The 19893-nt window shown below is 37.0% G+C and overlaps 1 protein-coding gene across 1 annotated transcript in view; it reads left to right on the top strand.

Annotated features, from left to right (window-relative positions):
- The window catches only part of NEB (nebulin), a 200311-nt gene that overhangs the window by 99070 nt on the left and 81348 nt on the right, over positions 1 to 19893 (top strand). Inside the window, 16 exon segments of the mRNA XM_038565199.1 lie at positions 1085 to 1288; positions 1764 to 1868; positions 2803 to 2910; positions 4213 to 4524; positions 6594 to 6797; positions 8090 to 8194; positions 8335 to 8442; positions 8813 to 9124; positions 9815 to 10018; positions 10847 to 10951; positions 11904 to 12011; positions 13612 to 13923; positions 14717 to 14920; positions 15784 to 15888; positions 16507 to 16614; positions 17454 to 17765. Of these exon segments, the coding sequence (XP_038421127.1) occupies positions 1085 to 1288; positions 1764 to 1868; positions 2803 to 2910; positions 4213 to 4524; positions 6594 to 6797; positions 8090 to 8194; positions 8335 to 8442; positions 8813 to 9124; positions 9815 to 10018; positions 10847 to 10951; positions 11904 to 12011; positions 13612 to 13923; positions 14717 to 14920; positions 15784 to 15888; positions 16507 to 16614; positions 17454 to 17765 (2916 nt within the window).

Raw genomic sequence — 19893 nt, 5'->3', positions numbered from 1 at the left:
GTTTAAAAAGAGTCTCCCATGGAAATCACTACAATTTACTTCAATTTTTCTTCCCCAAAAGTCATATGTAGAAGAGGAAATCAAATATATATTAGCAATTACCTACAGGTATATTTCTTGTGATTCAGGCTTCCTTTGCATGAGTTAGATGAGACTGAGTTCTCAAAGATCTATAACTGCACATTTTTTTTGGCTAAAGAGAACGTTGTGGGTGTGAATGGAGGTGGAAGGAGGAACAGAAGTATAGAATGCCAAGTTATTTTAATAAACATTTTATACCTACTGACAAGGAAATACTAAGATATCCTTGTCTTTTTCAAAACTAGTGATCTAATTCTTCCAAACAGCATGTACTATTGAGAAGAAAATAAAATTGAGTAATATCTAATATACTATGTTTACAACACCACATTACACACTCGATATTGTGATTTTGAAGATGGATATAAAGATGTTTTTAAAGTTCTCATTACACAAAAAAATGTAGGTATGTGTGATGATGGATGTTAACCAAACTTACTGTGACGATCATTTCACAATATATGCATATACTGAATCATTATGTGGTGCACTTGAAACTAATAGATTACATGTCAACTATATCGCAATTTTAAAAATGCAAGAGTGTGATTTGCAGAGGTTAACATTACTACGTGTTGAAACTCACTACTATAGTTTAATTTCACCTCTTTTCCCTTAAAAAGCAAGAGGTCAAGAGGTCTTATAATTGCAACACTCACATAGCATTGGTCTGAGTTTGGGGTCTTACTGGGAGCTATTAGAGCACATTTTCCAAAGCTAAAGAAGCTCTGCTTTTATGTAAACATCTTGTAATACCCTTGAAGGCAGGTGCCTTCTACCTTTTAGAAAAATTATTTCATCATTCTTGATACAATCCTCTGTACCAAAAAATGCTCAGGGAAAAAAAATATATTCTCAGGATTCAGTAATGCCTGTGAATGAGTGATCAGCTATGCTGGGAGCTTTATCTGTTCATCAGTACTTTTTCATTTCTCTAGTATAGGCCATTTAGTGACTATGAATCTGAAATTTTAGTGAATGTTTCTTATCCATTGATGTGCAGAATTTATACAAGTCAGACCTTGAATGGTTGAAAGGCATTGGCTGGGTTCCAATTGGTTCCGTGGATGTTGTTAAAGCCAAGAGGGCCACCGAGATACTGAGTGATACGATCTACCGTCAGCGTCCAGAAACACTGAAATTTACCAGCATAACTGACACTCCGGAGCAGGTGCTGGCAAAGAGCAATGCTATAAATATGAGTAAGGTGAGTTTTTACTCCTCACTGCTATGCTAGATAGAGGAATTCACTGTAGAAAAAGGTGAAAAACAAAACAAAAAAACCTGACCTGTTACTGAATTCCTATAATTCCTTTAGGACTTATGATACCTTTAAAAATGATTTTTCCATTATAATACCATAGTTGCTTAATAATACTTTAAGACATTAAACTATGAGAAATACCAATTTCATAATTACAGAGTTTTAATACTGTAACCCAATTACAGTTTTCCAAATGGTTAAAGAATTTAAATAAGAAACAGTAACAACTGAGTCAATGAAATAGTATACAAGTAAACTAAATACTCTAAGAACTAATAATTTACACAAAAAGTAGGAATCTATGCAACTTTAATAATTTTATTTCTACTTTTGTTAGAGGTACACATAATCAAAAAAAAAAGTCCATGAGTGCCAAAATAATTTTGCTCATCTTTTTTTTTTTCCCCCCCGCTCATAGCGCTTATATACTGAAGCCTGGGACAATGATAAGAAAACGATTCATGTCATGCCAGATACACCAGAAATCATGCTAGCCAAACTCAACAGCATAAACTACAGTGATGTGAGTAAACTATTGATCAAAAATGAACAGAAAGGCAAAAAAGAGCCATCGTAACTATTTTCTTAGTGAAATATTTCAACTAATTTATTATACATTGTCCAAACTAATGTTGGTAGAAGAGAGTTGTCTATTGATTCAATTTTGGACTATGTGGTAGGTCCATGGTGTAGACCAGCTTTTACCAACAGGATTCCAGGAAATGGAATGCTTATGGAGAAATATTTCAATAGGAATTATATTCCTAATGCCTTCCCCTCCCAACAAGTCAGTGTGAATGTCAACTCATTATTTGATTAAACAATTATTTAGCAGGCAGGTGCTGTACTGGAACCCAATGGGTTATCATGCCCTATATTATTTTGCTGCTTCAGGAATATTCTGATTACCATTTAATGTTCTTTGCAAGCATTTTCCTAGGCATCTCTTTCAGGAACAGCATTTTCATCAGGGCGATCATTCTGAAACCCTACCCAACTGATAGATCATGGTCTGTGATGATAGTCCATAGCAAAAATGAGAAAAAAAAATAAAATACATTGGATTTTTCTTAAATCCAAATATATTCTATTTGAAAATAATGTCCTTATTTTTTCTCTTTCTCTAGTATTAAGATGACCTTTCTTTTATATTAAGATGGTGAAAGTAAATAGTTATTTTTTTTCTACATGTACTTATTTGGCAAAACAAAATTTTGGCAATCACATGTTGATGTCTCCCCCAATTCTTTTTTTTTTAATTTAACAATCAGTGAAATCCCAAAGTTTAGAACATGTGCCTTAAAAGTCCTTAGATAATTTTGTAGGAACCCAACCCACTCTCATACTTGATTTTGTAGATTTCTTTCTATAGTTTAAATGAGGACAGGGAAGATTTAATAATAAACAGCTTTATTTTTTATGAAAGGAGTTATGATTGATGACTCTCTTTTCTACAGAAACTCTACAAACTTGCTTTGGAAGAGTCAAAGAAGGAAGGCTGTGACTTGCGTTTGGATGCCATCCCGATCCAGGCAGCCAAGGCTTCGAGAGAGATTGCTAGTGATGTAAGTTGATGTTTTTGGAAGAGGCATTTCTTACTCAAATATGTTCCCAAATGGCAGTTTTATAATTTTTCTTGCCAGAATTGTGGTTGTCCCTACAAGTCTCAGCTTCATTTAGTGATTCCCACATGTAGAAAGTTGGAAATAAAAAAAGACTAAGAAAACCATAAGATACCGTGTCCATTATACCTGCTAATCAATCAGGGATAGAGGTATATTCTTTAAAAATGGGTGTTTTATAGACACTAAAAATGGGTTCATATTTTGGAGCCTCAGAAGTTGAGCAGCAATTGATGCAGATGTTTGTAGAAAAAACATTGAAAGCAAATGTAAGTCCCCCAGCATACATGGGAATCCTTTCCTACTACTTTTATCTCCTTATTCTGGTGTTAAAGGAAGACTAGTTGATGGGTGCGTTTTAGAGTTTTCTTTCATCCTTTGTAACTTTCAGTGAGGTTCTCCTACCAGAATACCCCTAACTCGTTGAAAGGACAAATTGAGAAGTAAGCAAAGCTTTTCCTCAGCACCTACTTGTCTCTTCTCAGTAGCCCTTCCCTTCTCATGAGAAGCATCTCTTGAGGGTATCTAGGGCCCTCATTTTGTATTAGGGCTCCTCAGGAACCCAATCCAGGCTTTCCATCTTTTGGAGGGGCCCCATGCCTGAGACTTAGGCTTCATTCCTTCTATTATCAAGACATTTTCTAGAAAAGCTCACACTGATCATTTCATGGTAAAAATGGACCATAACATGTTATTCTTGAATTTTAAAAGTACAGAATGTTAACCTGAGGCATGACTCTCTCATGATGAAAGTTCAATGACATTACAGGTTAATAAGGGGAGATATCTTCTGGTGAGACTATTTAATGTAGCCCATTCTCTCAATCAGGGCATTCAGTATAAACTCTAATTACAAGAGAGATATTCTAACATATCTTTAATACAATTTTTAGAAAAAAAATAGCCACATCTTTAAGTAGATATTCTTTTAGATTGTACAAGATCTTTTCTCTTTCCATGTTAAGTAATCAAATGTAAAGTAGGTAGTGTAGTTTAACAGAAGGGAAAAATATTAAGAACTAGTAGCTCTCACCTACTTTTGATGTCATTTTGAACAAATTGCCTAAAATCCCTCTTATAGAAGCCTTTAGGCTTCTACTTTATAAAATGGAGTCAATAACATTAACCTTTCTCCTTATGCTAGGAAGGAAAACTCCAAGGAAATAATGTGTATATGAAATTATAAGATGTTATATAAATGAGATGTTCTTATCCATTAGGCTCCTATCACTTTTCTTTTTTCAGTACAAATACAAGGAAGGCTACCGCAAACAGCTTGGCCACCACATTGGGGCCCGAAATGTTGAGGATGACCCCAAGATAATGTGGTCAATACATGTGGCCAAGATCCAGAGTGACAGGGAGTACAAGAAAGACTTTGAGAAGTGGAAGACCAAGTTCAGCAGCCCCGTGGACATGTTGGGGTTGGTGCTGGCCAAGAAATGTCAGGTCCTCGTAAGCGACATAGACTACAAGCATCCCCTACATGAATGGATGTGCTTGCCTGACCAGAACGACGTCATTCAGGCCCGGAAGGCATATGACCTTCAGAGCGATGTGAGTGGGTCTAAGCATGTGTTTATTTATTTTAAAGATTTAAATAGCTTTATTAACCAGTTCATGAATGGGGCTGCAATCCATCCAGCAAGTAGAGAGTAACTCCAAAGAATTGTAAAAATGGAAGGTTTTTATTGGAAGGAGAGTAGGACAAGGAAGTTATTAGCATAAGAAAGGAAAGGATTGTTTCAGACAGGGTCACCTTCCCTTGGGGGGAAGAGAAAGTGATCTTATCAGGTGAATTACCTTTCTTTTCTTTTGGGACTAGAGAGTGTCCATATGACAGATTACCTCTGTGGTGCTGACCACATCAGCACATATTTAAAAGATTTTTTTTAAAGGGGTTCTAACTTTTCATGTCATGGAATCTTTTGGCAGTCCCTTGAGACCAGGGACAGCTTCTCAAGACAATGTCATGAGATGCACAAGATGCAGTATATTTATGTTTCAGAAGAAATTGATCAAATCAAAATATAGTTATGGAAGTATTAAATTGAATTTATGATGTAGTAATATGCGTGCTTTTTTAACATTAAATAAAAGATCTAGCACTGGATTTAATAACAGTTTAATTTCAAAGAAGTAATGAGCATAAATATTTGAAGATGCCTGCAACAACTGTAATAGCATATGAAAATACTTGTGATTTTTTATTGCTGACAAAGTCTCATATAGTGCTAATGCTACCGTGATCTGTAGCCTATACTTATAACTGAGAGAAATGCTGTATTTCAATTAGAGGTTAATAAAATTAAAGACATTATATTTTTCTGTTCAAGTTCATTGATGCCAGGTTCAGAATTGCTGGTTTAATACAATCTAAATTTCCAAATGAATTGACCGCATTTTCATTTTTCTGACTGCTTAATTTAACCCATTACTTGTACAAGGAAGTTTAAGAGTGAACTGTACCTATTAAGAGAATTTTTCTAAGAACCTGAAAACAATATAACTCTCTAGAAACACGTGAGGCACTTTTGTTGTCCTCCAGCAGATTATCCCTGGGACTCAATTACTACTTCATTGGTATAGTATCTCCTTGGTTTTTTGATCAGGCTCTCACAAGCAGTCACTTTTGAAAGAATGATAAACATAGGGGCATTGTTTGAAAAAAAAAAAAAATTTCCCAAAAAGCCATACAAACAGAAAGAATGTTACCTTTACTGATGAGAAAAATTTTCCTTTAGCCAGTTATTTAAATTCAAAGAAGAAAAATGATGGAGAGATAAAATACATTTTTTCCTTCAATTATGACATAAGAAAGGGGATGGAGAATAAGTAAGATAAGAGTAAAAAATACAGGTACTCTTTGGTTTAGAAGCATGTATATAGAATCACATGAAAAAAAGCATGTATATAGAATCACATGAAAAAAAGATGCCCTTTTTGTTGTCCCCAGAAAACACATGAACTCAACATGTGATCAGCTAGTAGTGTTCATCTTTATGATATAGGGTCAGTGCCTGCTGGGATAAGAACAAGCCATATTCTGATGGAGTAGTATTCCCATACAGGGAGCACAGACAATCAAATCGGAGAATGCTTTCTATCAGGTGGCAGTCACTAATTGCCTTAAAATGGTTTTGCATCAACGAAATTGCGTATTGTTAGATTTTATGAGTCTTTACGTGCTGCCAAAGTGAGTACAGAGTTGAGGAGTCTTTATTTTTTTTATTATTTATTTATTTATTTATTTATTTATTTATTTATTTATTATAGTCACACACAGAGAGAGAGTCAGAGACACAGGCAGAGGGAGAAGCAGGCTCCATGCACCGGGAGCCCGACGTGGGATTCGATCCCGGGTCTCCAGGATCGCTCCCTGGGCCAAAGGCAGGCGCTAAACCGCTGAGCCACCCAGGGATCCCTGAGGAGTCTTTAAACCAGCAAACATTGGCTACCTTCAGGGACAGAGTGTTGGGCTAGCCACTCTACAGCAAAGTCAGTCAGTCTTGGGTCTTCCCAGAAATTCACACAGTAAGATTCAGAGCTATACAGTGTGTCTATATGCTAACTCCAGGTCACACACCAGGCTGTCTAGGTAATATTTGGCATTATTTCATTTTCAGGTTATTTACAAGTCTGATCTGGAGTGGCTGAGGGGCATTGGATGGGTGCCCATTGGCTCTGTAGAGGTCGAGAAGGTGAAGAGAGCTGGAGAAATCCTGAGTGAAAGGAAGTACCGCCAGCCAGCAGACCAGCTCAAATTCACATGCATTACAGACACCCCAGAGATTGTCCTGGCAAAGAATAATGCCCTGACGATGAGCAAAGTGAGTATCCAACTGTTTCCATTTCCTGAGTTCTACCTTCCATGGACTTGGCTCATAAAGTGAGAAACGCCCTAAAGGGTTTTCAGAGAAAGGAGAGGTAATGGGCCTGATTCTCACACATGTCTTCAACAGAGCATCTATTTGATTTCTAGTTGGACCTGCGTGTGTTTCTCAACACTGTATCCCCCAGTTCTCTGTGTGCATGAGGAAGCGTAGCCTGGGATAATTTCTCGGGAGAAATGCACGTACTCTTCTGAGCAGTGACATGGAGGCATCCATCGATCCATTACTTGTCCTTGTACATTCTTCTAGGCAGAGCAGACTCAAACTTCTCTTTATGCATCCTGGAAGGAATAAACAGCCATTTAGTATTTTGTTCTGAACTCTGGGAGACCGTGTTTATAGCAATGCCAGTGAACAACTCAAATTAGTTCCTTGGTTTGTTTGATTGCGGAAGTCTACTTTAGGAAGTGAGCTGCTACTATTGCTTTTAGTGTCATTACACAGGATAGATAATCACTTCTTTTTTCTGGAGTTCTAGCAATCTGTTTATTGATACTTGGCTCATTCTTTATCCAATAGATAGGTCCTTAATATTCACATTTTAGATTGAATTGAACTTACCTGAATTCTTCCGCACCTGCTTGGACATCTTCCAACATTCGGTGCTCAATGCAGAGTATGACATCAACTCTCAGCAAAATCCAAAGCTTGAAGTATTAAAACCCCAGAAATTCTATTTTATCCCATGCCTATCACAGCAACTACAGTGATAAGAATAGGAAACACCATAAAATCTGCTGAGTGCCTAAGACTCCAGCATCTTACATATGTTATGGTTAATCTTCAAAAGCACTCAGTAAAAATATTATCTACCCTCTTAGAAATGAGGAATTCAAGGCATTATGTACCTTTCTCAAGATTACACAGCTTGGACATAGTGGAATTGGGTTTGAACTTGGGATTAACTCTGGAGTCTAGGGACTTCTATATCATAATACTATAGCCGGGTTCCATCCTTGGAGGTCCAATGAGTAAGCTTGAGATTCACTGGAAGAAAAGAATTAATAATTGAAACCATTATATCACTTCATATTAGCTATGAAGCTATCATATGGCAGCTTAAATATCATCATGTTTCACTCTCCCCAGTACCCTTTTGCTTCCCTCACCTGTAAAATAGCCTTACGAGGGCTTTTAGGATTTTTTTTTTTACACTAAGATGTGTTAAATTTGAAAATAACTGTAATATATGAGCTTTAACAAAGGGTTTTACCTCACTTTCCCCATAGCATTTATATACAGAAGCTTGGAATGCTGACAAAGCCTCCATCCACGTGATGCCAGACACCCCAGAAATCATATTGGCCAAGAGCAATTCTGTCAATATCAGCCAAGTAAGAAGCTTCCTGATTGTCTCTTAAGCCTTTCTCGGATTCATTAACCTACTTCTACCTTACACTTTCCTGTCTGGAATTGGCCTATTAACTTTTCTAAACCACTCTTATTTTTCTGTTACGTATTATCCTCTGTCTAGAAACTTTACACCAAGGGATGGGATGAATCAAAGATGAAGGACTATGATCTGAGGGCTGATGCTATTTCCATCAAAAGTGCCAAGGCCTCAAGGGACATCGCCAGTGATGTAAGTGCCCTTTATCTAACCCCCTTTGGTGTCACACTGCAGAATGGCCACTATGAGGCCGGTTGGCCACATTTTGCAATTGTTTCCATGTGTATTCCCTACTCCTGCTTCCTACTTTCTATGACTTTTTCCCTTTGTTGTCACAGAGAAGAATAGTTTGGAATTGTAGCTGGAAGGCCTGCACCAGTGAAGATAAATGAATATACCACCGTTATGCTTATGATAGAGCTTAAGATTATTCAGAGATGCCAAAATGTTTCTGATATGAAGTTCTTATCCATTCTCTTGTGGGTGTTCACGTTTTCTGCAGTTGTTGGCATCTATACAGTCTTAAAACTAGGTTTCTAAAGCTGTATTTCTCTCATTTTAGTACAAATACAAAGAAGCATATGAGAGACAGAAAGGCCACCACATTGGAGCCAAGAGCGTTGAAGATGATCCCAAGATTATGTGTGCCATACATGCAGGGAAGATTCAAAGTGAAAGGGAGTACAAGAAGGAATTCCAGAAATGGAAGACCAAATTCAGTAGCCCAGTGGACATGTTAGGCATCGTGATGGCCAAGCAATGTCAAACTTTGGTCAGTGACATTGATTATCGAAATTACCTACATCACTGGACATGCTTACCTGATCAAAACGACATTATCCAAGCAAAGAAGGCCTATGAACTGCAGAGTGATGTACGTAACACAAACTTTGGGAAAGACGGGATGAGAGGGCATAGATTTATTAATTGTCCACTCCTGTGGACCCCTGTGTGAATAGACTCATGGATTATGCACTGCACACATCCAGGAAGGCACCACTCGCATTGTTTAATACATAACCCGTATTCAGGAGTTATGCCCTAGGAATCAAAGAATAGAGATGAAGAATCCTACTTAGGCCATGTCTTTCATTTACTGGCCTAGATTCCAGACTGTTTTCTTCATGTCATCTGTACTTTCTGGCAATGAAAATATATTGCCAACAAACACAAATTATCTGACTACTTTTAAAGTAACTGCCACTATTGTACTATATCCACGGACCAAAGTTTTCTTCAGTTATTATAGAATTAAAATGGAATGAGATTCAACAAAATTTCCTTTATATAAGTGTTTTCAGTTCTATAATTTTTTGGAAATATCAAATAATTACCATGAAATTCAATATTATTACGATTTTATCACTCCTCACAGCTAGGATGTATAATTATGCTTTTACAAATTACTGTGCCATTGATATTAAAACCCCTGAGTCCTATAAAATCGCAGGTCCTATTTTTTTGGAACTACCATCTTCTGTACTAGATCCCATGTACCTTATTTTTCAATTATGAGATGGTGTGTCTAACCATAGAACATAATTTCTGTCTAACATCTTTGTAGAGTGTATATAAGGCAGATTTGGAGTGGCTGCGTGGCATCGGCTGGATGCCAGAAGACTCAGTAGAAATGAACAGAGTGAAGAATGCTCAAGGCCTGGTGAATGAAAGACTTTACAGGACGCGGCCAGAGGCCTTGAAATTCACTTCCATTGTTGACACTCCAGATGTTGTCCTGGCAAAAGCCAATTCTCTGCAAATAAGTGAGGTAAGAACCATCCTATTACCAAGCATTCCTTTTGCGGGACTCTGTTTTCAAAGGATGCCACCCAAACTGAACAAGTGGACTGTTCCCCTTGGAAGACTTATAGTGAAGGGAGCAATTCTAAGAATCTCTTGACTCATTTGGTAAAGGCACATGCAAAGTAGAACAAATATTTCTTTGACTCCTATTAAATACTAAAACACGTAGCATAATGCTGCATTTTAAATGGTTTGACATTGTATTGGTCAGGGTTCTCCAGAGAAATAGAGCCAATAGGTGATGTCGATATGTATAGATACATGTAGATATGTGTGTATGTACGTGTATATATGTGTGCACGTATATGTATATGAGAGATGTAGGTAGATCTATAGACTATGTCTGTACACATACACAGAGGAAGAGAGATTTATGTGATGGAGCTGGGCCATATGGTTATGGAGGCTGGCAAGCCTAAAACCTGCAGAAAAGGCTGGAGACCTAGCAGAGAGTCGCAGTTCAAGTCCAAAGGCAGTTTGCTGACAAAGTTCCTTCTTGCTCCGCAGAGGTCAGTCTTTTCTCTATTAAGGCCTTCAGCTGTTTGGACAAGACCCAGCCACATTACAGAGGGTAGTCTACTTTACCAAAGTCTACTGAGAAGAACGTTAGTCTCATCTGCAAACTACCTTCACAGAAACATCTTTAATGATGTGTGACTAAATATCTGGGTATTGTGGCCTATGCCAAGTTAACACATATAATTAACCACCCAAAAATTTTTTTCAGGTTAGTCTCTAAGTCTTAATGTTTCATATATTCATTACTCAAGTAATATTTCCCTTCTCTCCACAGAAACTATATCAAGATGCATGGAATAAAGATAAAACCAACATCACCATTCCTTCTGACACGCCAGTCATGCTGCAGGCCCATATTAATGCCCTGCAAATCAGCGATGTAAGAGGCATAAATATGAAGTGAAAATACCTTCATAGGAAAATATATGTCAGCTTTGGGAGTGTGGTATAACGACAAGTTACCTATCTTAGAACTGTGTACAGTTTTTGGTGCTAAACATTTTCTCTTTAGCTTCCATTCCTAATGCAATATGAATGGAAATTCTCTCTTTTAAATGTTAGTTTAAATACATGGCTGGGTCCCAGGACTACAAAGAGTTGGGATATCTGAATTCTATTGTTGTCTTCCTTTCAATCTTGAAAGCATTGTTCTATATCCATTGTCCATAGCTCAGTTTCATCATATATTAATTGAGAATATTGAAATACCTAGTTGAATTTCTCTTACTTGAGGGAGTATGAGGTGACAGTCTCATTTATCTTTATAGGTTTTTGATTGATCCAGAACATTATTGTTTGACATTTCAAAGCCATTAGCTTTGTGTCTTATTTTCCACTTCAGAAAGTTAAAAGACAATTTTAAGTCATATCCAAAGGATAAGATATCTATCTCACGTCCCTTTAGCAGGGACCTCTGAAAAGTCAAAAGGCAACATTAGGAAAAAAAAATCTTACCGGACCTTACATGATACCTTGATGAAGGTTTTCTAGCTTCACAGTTGATTCTTAGTTTCCATGTATTGTGTGTTGGGTATTTTCAGATGTGTACCGTATTGTGATGAAGACAAGTATTCAAACATTTAGTAGATCTAGATGTTTAGCTTTAAAATCTTAGTTCAAAAAAATAAAAAATAAAATAAAATAAAAATAAATCTTAGTTCAGAAGTATCCTGCACTCTATTAAGGAAATAGCCAACAACCAGAGGAACTCAGAAATACCTGTTTTTCCTTATCCTGTCTTCATTTACATTTTGTCATATTCATATTTTGAGTACTTTGAGTATTCACTTATTTTCAATTTTTGTAAACAAACCTGTGTTTTCCCTCAATAGAAACTTTACCAAAAAGACTGGAATGAGACCAAGCAGAAAGGCTATGACTTCAAAGCAGATGCCATTGAAATCAAGCAAGCCAAAGCCTCCAGAGATATTGCCAGTGAGGTATGGCCTCTATTTCCTTGTGGTTTATCTCTACTTTTAACAAATAGAGTAATTTTTTTTTTTAAGAATTAAGGGGGGAGGTTAAAAAAAATCTATGTAAACAATTTTATTTTGTTTTGCACTAAAGACTTTCTCTACTTAAAAACATTAGAATGGGGTCACCTGGGTGGCTCATACAGTTAAGCATCTCCCCTCAGCTCAGGTCATGATCTCAGGGTCCTGGGATCAAGCCCCATGTCAGGTTTTGGGCTCAGTGGGGAGTCTGCTTCTCCCTCTCCCTCTGCCTGCTGCTCCTCCTGCCTGTGTTCATGCTCTCTCTCATTCTCTCTCCCTGTCAAATACATCTTTAAATAAATAAAAATATTAAAATGAAATGAAGCACATTAAGGTTAGCATAGATGAGGTATGTGTATAACTTCTTGGTTGTTTCTAAGTAGAAGTGAAAAAAACACGAAGAATCTATGCAGAATTCTTGGGAAAAATTCAGGAACCAATAGATTTGATTATTGACCAGTGTCATTTTATCCCCCAAATATTTATGACATTCTCCATAAATATAGATCGCAGTTGAAAGTTTCATGTAAGACAAGACTGAAATCACATTTTATACATAAGATTTTATACTGGAGGCTTATGTATAAGGCTCTCAGCAACCTTTTGAAGTTCATTTAATGGTAATTTAAAAACTTAGTCAAAATAATTATCCTACCAAGCTCCCTACCTCCCACCCTCAGCTCCAAATCTTTAAGCAATCCTGTTCCCTTTGTCTGGGTTCTTGTCTATTTTTTATCTTGTATATCCACCTGTTTCTTCCCTTTTATTTCTCATTTTTATCTCTAAATACAATAGCCAATCTATAGTATCTGCCTAATTCCCGCTTGTCTCTCCCTCCCTTTTGTCCAAACTTTTCTATGTTATCCAAATATAGAAAAGACATTATCTTACTCTAGTCCTAAGACACTTTTAGGACAAGTGTGAACAAGATGGAAACTCTTGTTCCCAGGCCTTTTGTTGTCATCTAATTCAAACCAATGACCTTGCTTCCATTCTTGTGAACTATGCACCTTTTTACCTGTCTCCAAAACCACACAAATAACTTTTTCCTACTGAGGTATTGTTAGTACTCTTGGGGGACCAACTGACTTAATGTTCCACCATTCAGGCAACCTTAGAGACCCATGATTATACCCACTGTGTCTTATTTTCCACATCTGAAAAATGTAATAATAATAATAGTATGTACTTCACAGAGATGTTGGGAAGATTAAATGGGATTGTAGTTGCTACTAAACTATTTTTTACTAAAAAAACTCAGCAGTTTCACACAGATCAACCTCATACATTTGAAGCACTCATAATAGTGTCTGGCGTGTAGTCATTGCTCAGTAAATGTCAGCTATAATTTTTTGTAATTACCCTTATTCACCATACTATTTCCTTCCTGATTTATTCCCATTCTCTATCAAACTACCTAAAATAGCCCTATTTTTCTCAAAGTGAACCGAAATATATAATGACTGCCAATATTCGGAAAACATTTAATGAAAAGTCCTCTTACTACATTATTTTCATATGTCTGTCTGATTTTTCACCACTTTAGTACAAGTACAAAGAAGGTTACCGTAAGCAACTGGGCCACCATGTGGGTTTCCGCACCCTACAAGATGACCCCAAATTGGTATGGTCGATACACGCTGCCAAGATCCAGAGTGACAGAGAATACAAGAAAGCTTATGAGAAGTCTAAAGGAATTCACAATACACCATTGGACATGATGTCAATTGTTCAGGCCAAGAAGTGCCAGGTCCTGGTTAGCGATATTGATTATCGCAATTATCTGCACCAGTGGACATGTTTGCCAGATCAGAATGATGTGATCCAGGCTAAGAAGGCCTACGAACTGCAGAGTGATGTGCGTATATTTATCACCAGACTCTTGGGGGAGATGTGTGTCTCTGTGAATAGCGTCATGGTGTACCCCCTAGGGATATAATTTAAGTGGTAATCTTAATAGAACCTAACATAATCTGTATATTTCATGGTTATAGAATCATTTGGAACATTGTCTTGTGGAGGATTCCTTCTTATGTGCCAAGGTCTTATTTTTTTTTAAGACAAAAAAAATCTCTTATTCTATGTAATTAGAAAATTTCAGTCCCAATTGTTTTTAACCCATTATGTTTGCATGATCAGATATCTGAATTTCAGAAACAAATTTGAATGTAAGGAAATGTTGGATTTTAAGTTTATCTGGTACACATAGAAAAAATGTATATGTACATATATTTATAGATTGGTGTATACAGATAAAAGTATATATTTTTTCCTCATTATATATGCCTCTGAAGACCTTATTCTCCCAAATTCTTACAGATGTTATTCTCAGTAGTGCAAAAAAGGCAGATTTCAAGTGGTGAGCACAGATGCTCAACCTTGTATAAAAACAAAACAATGTGCCATTGCTGTGATTCCACAAGGGTCACTCGTCAGCCCTGTTCCAATTCCTGTAGGGTTACGTGAACTTCTCCCAGAGATGTGTGCCAGAGATATAACACCCCAGATATTAATATTTAATGTTGATCCTTCCATTTCATGGGAGTGGCCACCCAGCTAGTTTAAATAGAGGTAGTGTGTGGCCTGCTGGCATCGTGGTCTAGTGAGCAGACTTGACTCTTTTGAACTCTGTGGTCCCTTCCTTCATATAGAACGTGTACAAATCAGACCTGGAATGGTTAAAGGGTATAGGATGGTTGCCAGAGGGTTCTGTGGAAGTGATGAGAGTGAAGAATGCCCAGAATCTCCTGAATGAGAGGTTGTATCGTATAAAGCCTGAGGACTTCAAATTCACCAGCATTGTTGATACCCCTGAAGTCATCCAGGCAAAGATCAATGCTGTACAGATCAGTGAGGTAAGCGGGGTTGATGATGCGTTCGGACGTATTGAAGAAGTCTCCATAAGAACTGTGTGACATTTAAGTTGCTACTACCAGGATTAGAACCTTGAACATTCATGTATCCAGATAGAATTTCACAGTCAATCAATTAATGGTATCCACAGTTCAGTTACCTAGATGACTCTTTGACATAGATGCGGTGGGCATCTTTATATTCCGCAGACTCTGATACACATTCTGAATACATTTTGAGGTCTTGCTTGTAATGCAAGTCTACCAGGTAATACCATGATCACAGAACTGCCACCTTTTATTGCTTTTCAATCATGAGGGAAATTGAAAAGTCCAGGGGTGGCCTGAATATTAGATACCATGATAGTTATTTGGGCCAAGAAAGCCAGGATTTGATTAGGGATGTGGATTATCATAGTTACCTGCCATGTAGGTTTACCTGCCAGATGATTACATGTGACTTAATGAAAAAGGATCATTTTACTACTGTATTTCTGATTCATTTTCCACTTATATTACATCACACATCAATGTATTTTTCTTGTTGGAGTCATTATTGGCACCTTTTAAATAACACAAATGAAGGGGTGCCTGAGTGGTTCAGTCAGTTGAGCATTCGATTCTTGATCTCAGCTCAGGTCTTGATCTTAAGGTCGTGAGTTCAAGCTCCATGTTGTGCTCCACGCTGCTGTGGAGAGTACTTAAAAACAACAAAAAAAATTCACACGATGAAAACAAAATGTGATCTAGATTTATATCATTTATATCTGCGAACATCCAAAGAGAACTGTTAATTGTCCCTATAATTTTATTCGTGCAGTAATTGGCCTATTTTCTTATCAACCACCTTTTTTCCTTTTTACCAGCCATTGTATCGTGATGCCTGGGAGAGAGAGAAAGCGAATGTGAATGTGCCAGCGGACACTCCAGGGATGCTGCAGTCCAAGATCAATGCCATACAGATCAGTGATGTAAGGAGCTACACACTCACTTGGTTTACACATATTTTCTGCCTCACTGAAACTTAAGTTGATATGTTTTAGAGGAAATTTAGCAAAAGGCATTTCCCTATCATTCCTTTGATTTCTAATATTTAAACAAATGAGAAGTGCCACGTGTGAGCACCCATGTACACAGGCATGCGTATGCATATGCAAGTTGTGTTTATAAATAGAGATGTGTGTCCTTGTTGGAAGGAAAAATGCACTGCTTTCACCAAAACACCACATAAAAACATACATATGCAAGTATAGTATTACTTGGTTCTCTTTTTAGTGGCCCATCATTGATTTTTCCTTTTAAAGCCGAACGCTATGTATTTTTCTCATTTTTACATGATTTACTGTCTCCTAATTTCTTTCTTGAAAAAAATGAACTTTACTAAGTTGCATTTAAAAATCTACTGGAAAAAAATAAAAATAAATAAAAATCTACTGGAACTTAATTTCATTATGAAACCAGCCTATTTTATAAATCTTAAGGGGAGACTAATTTTCCATGTGACTTCACAGGTTTTCTTACCCATCAGTAACGCTGACTCAGTGGCTCCCTCTTCAGATTAACTGTGGCATTGCAATCTCCATTTGCAGAAACATTATAAACAAGCTTGGGAAGATGTCAAGATGACGGGTTATGACCTGCGGGAAGATGCCATCCCAATTCAGCACGCCAGGGCTTCCAGGGATATCGCCAGTGATGTGAGAGCTCCTTTTTTCCCAGCCTTAACCAACACTAATAGATGACATATGGGAGTCAATACTTTTCTAATCTTTAGCTTAATTCCCAATACACTTAAGTAGAATGGAGATCATCATGATTACTGTCTTGCTTTGAAATCTCAAATCTAAGAATAACTTGTACAACAGTTCGGTGCCCCTTTTGCATCGGGCTTGGTTCTGTTCTTCTTATGTTTAAGCACAGGTTTTTCTTTTCTTTTCACTATCTTCTCAAAATCATATAATTTACAAGCACTTATAAAAATTCAATGGATACAAAAAGTTCTGTTTCTTGAAGTGCAGCATACGTAAATTTCTCCTGTGATAATTTTAAACATACAGAATGTTCTTGTCCAGTGGATGGACAAGCATTTTTAAAAAGTTATATGTTAAAATGTGCTAGAAATATATTTTTCCATTTACGGGATTATAAATTTTAGAATAAAAATGTTTCAAAGTTTACACTTTAATTTATTGACTAGATTCTTTGTTTAAATAAATTTAAAGTATGAAGCACTGGTGCTACTTGATTGTGGCAAAACGTGAAGGTAGTAGACAGTGACTCAAGGTTGGGAAACACTAGATAAGCCTATATTGGGGATAATCTAGAAGCACACTTCTTGCCTTAGAGATGCTCATAATGTATTCATGCATGTAGACATAGAAGACAAACCAATGTGTTAAGAATCATAAAATTTAGAGTATGGACTTAAAAACAGTGCCCAAAAGAGGCTAATGTAGGGGAGATGGACTTATTTGGAGCAAACTGTTTAGAAAAAGAGAATTAAGAAAAATGACTCTTTTTTGTTCACACATACCAGTATCTATACAAAACCGCTTACGAGAAACAGAAAGGCCATTATATTGGATGTCGCAATGCCAAGGAAGACCCTAAGCTGGCTTGGGCAGCAAGTGTGTTAAAAATGCAGAATGACAGGCTGTACAAAAAGGCCTACAATGACCACAAGGCCAAGATCTCCATCCCAGTGGACATGGTGTCCATCAATGCTGCCAAAGAAGGCCAGGCCTTAGCAAGTGATGTGGATTATCGCCAGTACCTGCACCACTGGTCTTGCTTTCCCGACCAGAATGATGTGATCCAAGCCAGGAAAGCCTACGACCTGCAGAGTGATGTAAGTTGTTGCTTGTGCAGAGAGTACCAGCCGAGGTGCCTGAGGAGTGAGCTGTTCTCTAGGGAAAAAGCCTTCCACAGCTTTGCCTGGTCATTCCTCCTAGGCCTTGGGAAAATACAACTCCCTTCCCTTTAGTGTTTTACCAACTTCACTGAATGCCTACCTTACTGCTAGGCTTATTTAGAAAGTTTTCTTTTTTACTGTTGGTGGTGCTACCAGAATTTTTCTGTAGATTCCTTAATGTGTGCTGTGTTTGTAGTTTCCTAAACATGAAAAATTCCCATGGCCTCTCAATTGAAGAATGACAGGGATATTTCCTTAAAATTAATTTCAAAGGTTAGCAGCATGCTCCAAACTCCCTAGTTTCCCTTAATGTAGTAGTCTTCACAGTGTGGTGTTTCATTAGTTTATCTAAAGTGTTTTTAGACTTATTTATATGTTTTGCCCATTCTACTGGAAATCATGGGTTCTTTTAATTATTTAAACTTGGTTCCCATGAACTTCAAGGAATGCTTTCTCATAATGAATAAATTTGATATAGAAAAGTATACCCATCTTGAAATGAGTTGCCAAGTGGTGGATTTAGGCCAGTTTTTAGAGAAATGCAGTCTGTGCATTAACCTGAATAACATTAGTATACGAAGGAATGCATATGAATCAAGTTTCTAAAGAATGAGAAAGGGAAAAAAAAAAAAAAAAGAATGAGAAAGGGAAACTTCAAAATCTGTATGTAATCCTTTTTGGGAATCCCTTCTTTTGAATTTTGGGTATCCATCATACTTTATACGCTAAAACATAAAATGTCCTTCTTCACTAAGATAGAAGTTTTACTCCATAATTCACTCCTCATACTATCTTTCTAGCTTGTTATTTGTATCCTATTAACTAGTTACTAAAATACCATTTCTGAAGAACAGAATGATTTTTTTATGAAATTAATAACTTGTGTTTGACATAGAGCAATTTTATCTGGTTAACCACTTACCTATATCTGAGAAAACAAGTTCAAATAACCAAGAAAATGTAAATCCTAATTCAAAAGGAAGTGCTATCTGGGGAAAATGAAAAGCCAACTGAGATCAAAATTGTGGAACCAGGGATTGAATTTTTGTTTTAAAATTAAAGTACAGTTTACATAAGTAAAGTACATAATATCACATTAGTTTCAAGTGTAAAACATAGTGATTCAACCAGTCTTTGCCCACCAGAAGTGTAGCTACCATCTGTGACCATACAGTGCTATTTCAACACCGTTGACTATATTCCCTGTGCCGTACCTTTCATCCCAATGACTTATTCATTCCATAACTGGAAGCCTGTATCCCCCAATCCCCTTCACCCATTTTGCCCAACCCTCCACCCCTTCCCTCTTTATAATCGTCAGGGTTTTTCTATATCTGTGGATCTGTTTCTGCTTTTTTTGTTTGCTTGTTTTTATTCATTTGTTTTTGTTGTTTAGATTCCACATATAAGTGAAATCGTGTGGTATTTGTCTTTCTCAGTTTGACTTATTTCGCTTAGCATAGTACCCTATGTTGTCACAAATGGCAAGACCTCATCCTTTTTTTTATCCTGAGTAATATTTCATGCGTGTGTGTGTGTGTGTGTGTGTGTGTACACACACCACATCTTTGTTATCCATCCATCTCTTGATTGCTTCCATACCTTGGCTATTGTCAATAATGCTGCAGTAAACATTTAGGTTGCATGTATGTTTTTGAATTAGTGTTTTCATTTTCTTTGGGTAAATACCCAGTAGTGGAATTACTGGATCATACAGTATTTCTACACTTAATTTTTTGAAGAACCTTGTTACTGTTTACCACCGTAGGATTGGATTCTTAATTACCCCTTTAAAATACACCATGTGCCAGGTATTGTGCTAAGCACTGAAGATACAATGATGAATGAAGAGGAAGAACCAAGACAAAGTTCCAGACTTTAGGGAGTTTACATTGATAACAAATAAACAGATTTTAACTAGACAATATCAATAAAAAGTCTGATGGCTGAGAAATAATGATCGATGGTGCTATGAAAAAGTGAGGTGGGGAAAGATTATCTAAGGAATTACTACATTAATGGGGATTGCAAGGGAGCACCGGAGCTGGTTCTATGAGGAAGACAC

Source organism: Canis lupus, chromosome 19 (genome assembly GCF_011100685.1).
Source record: "Canis lupus familiaris isolate Mischka breed German Shepherd chromosome 19, alternate assembly UU_Cfam_GSD_1.0, whole genome shotgun sequence".
Classification (NCBI taxonomy): Eukaryota; Metazoa; Chordata; class Mammalia; order Carnivora; family Canidae; genus Canis; species Canis lupus.
Note: the sequence above shows the minus strand (reverse complement) of the source record. Positions and strands in the feature narration are given on the sequence as shown.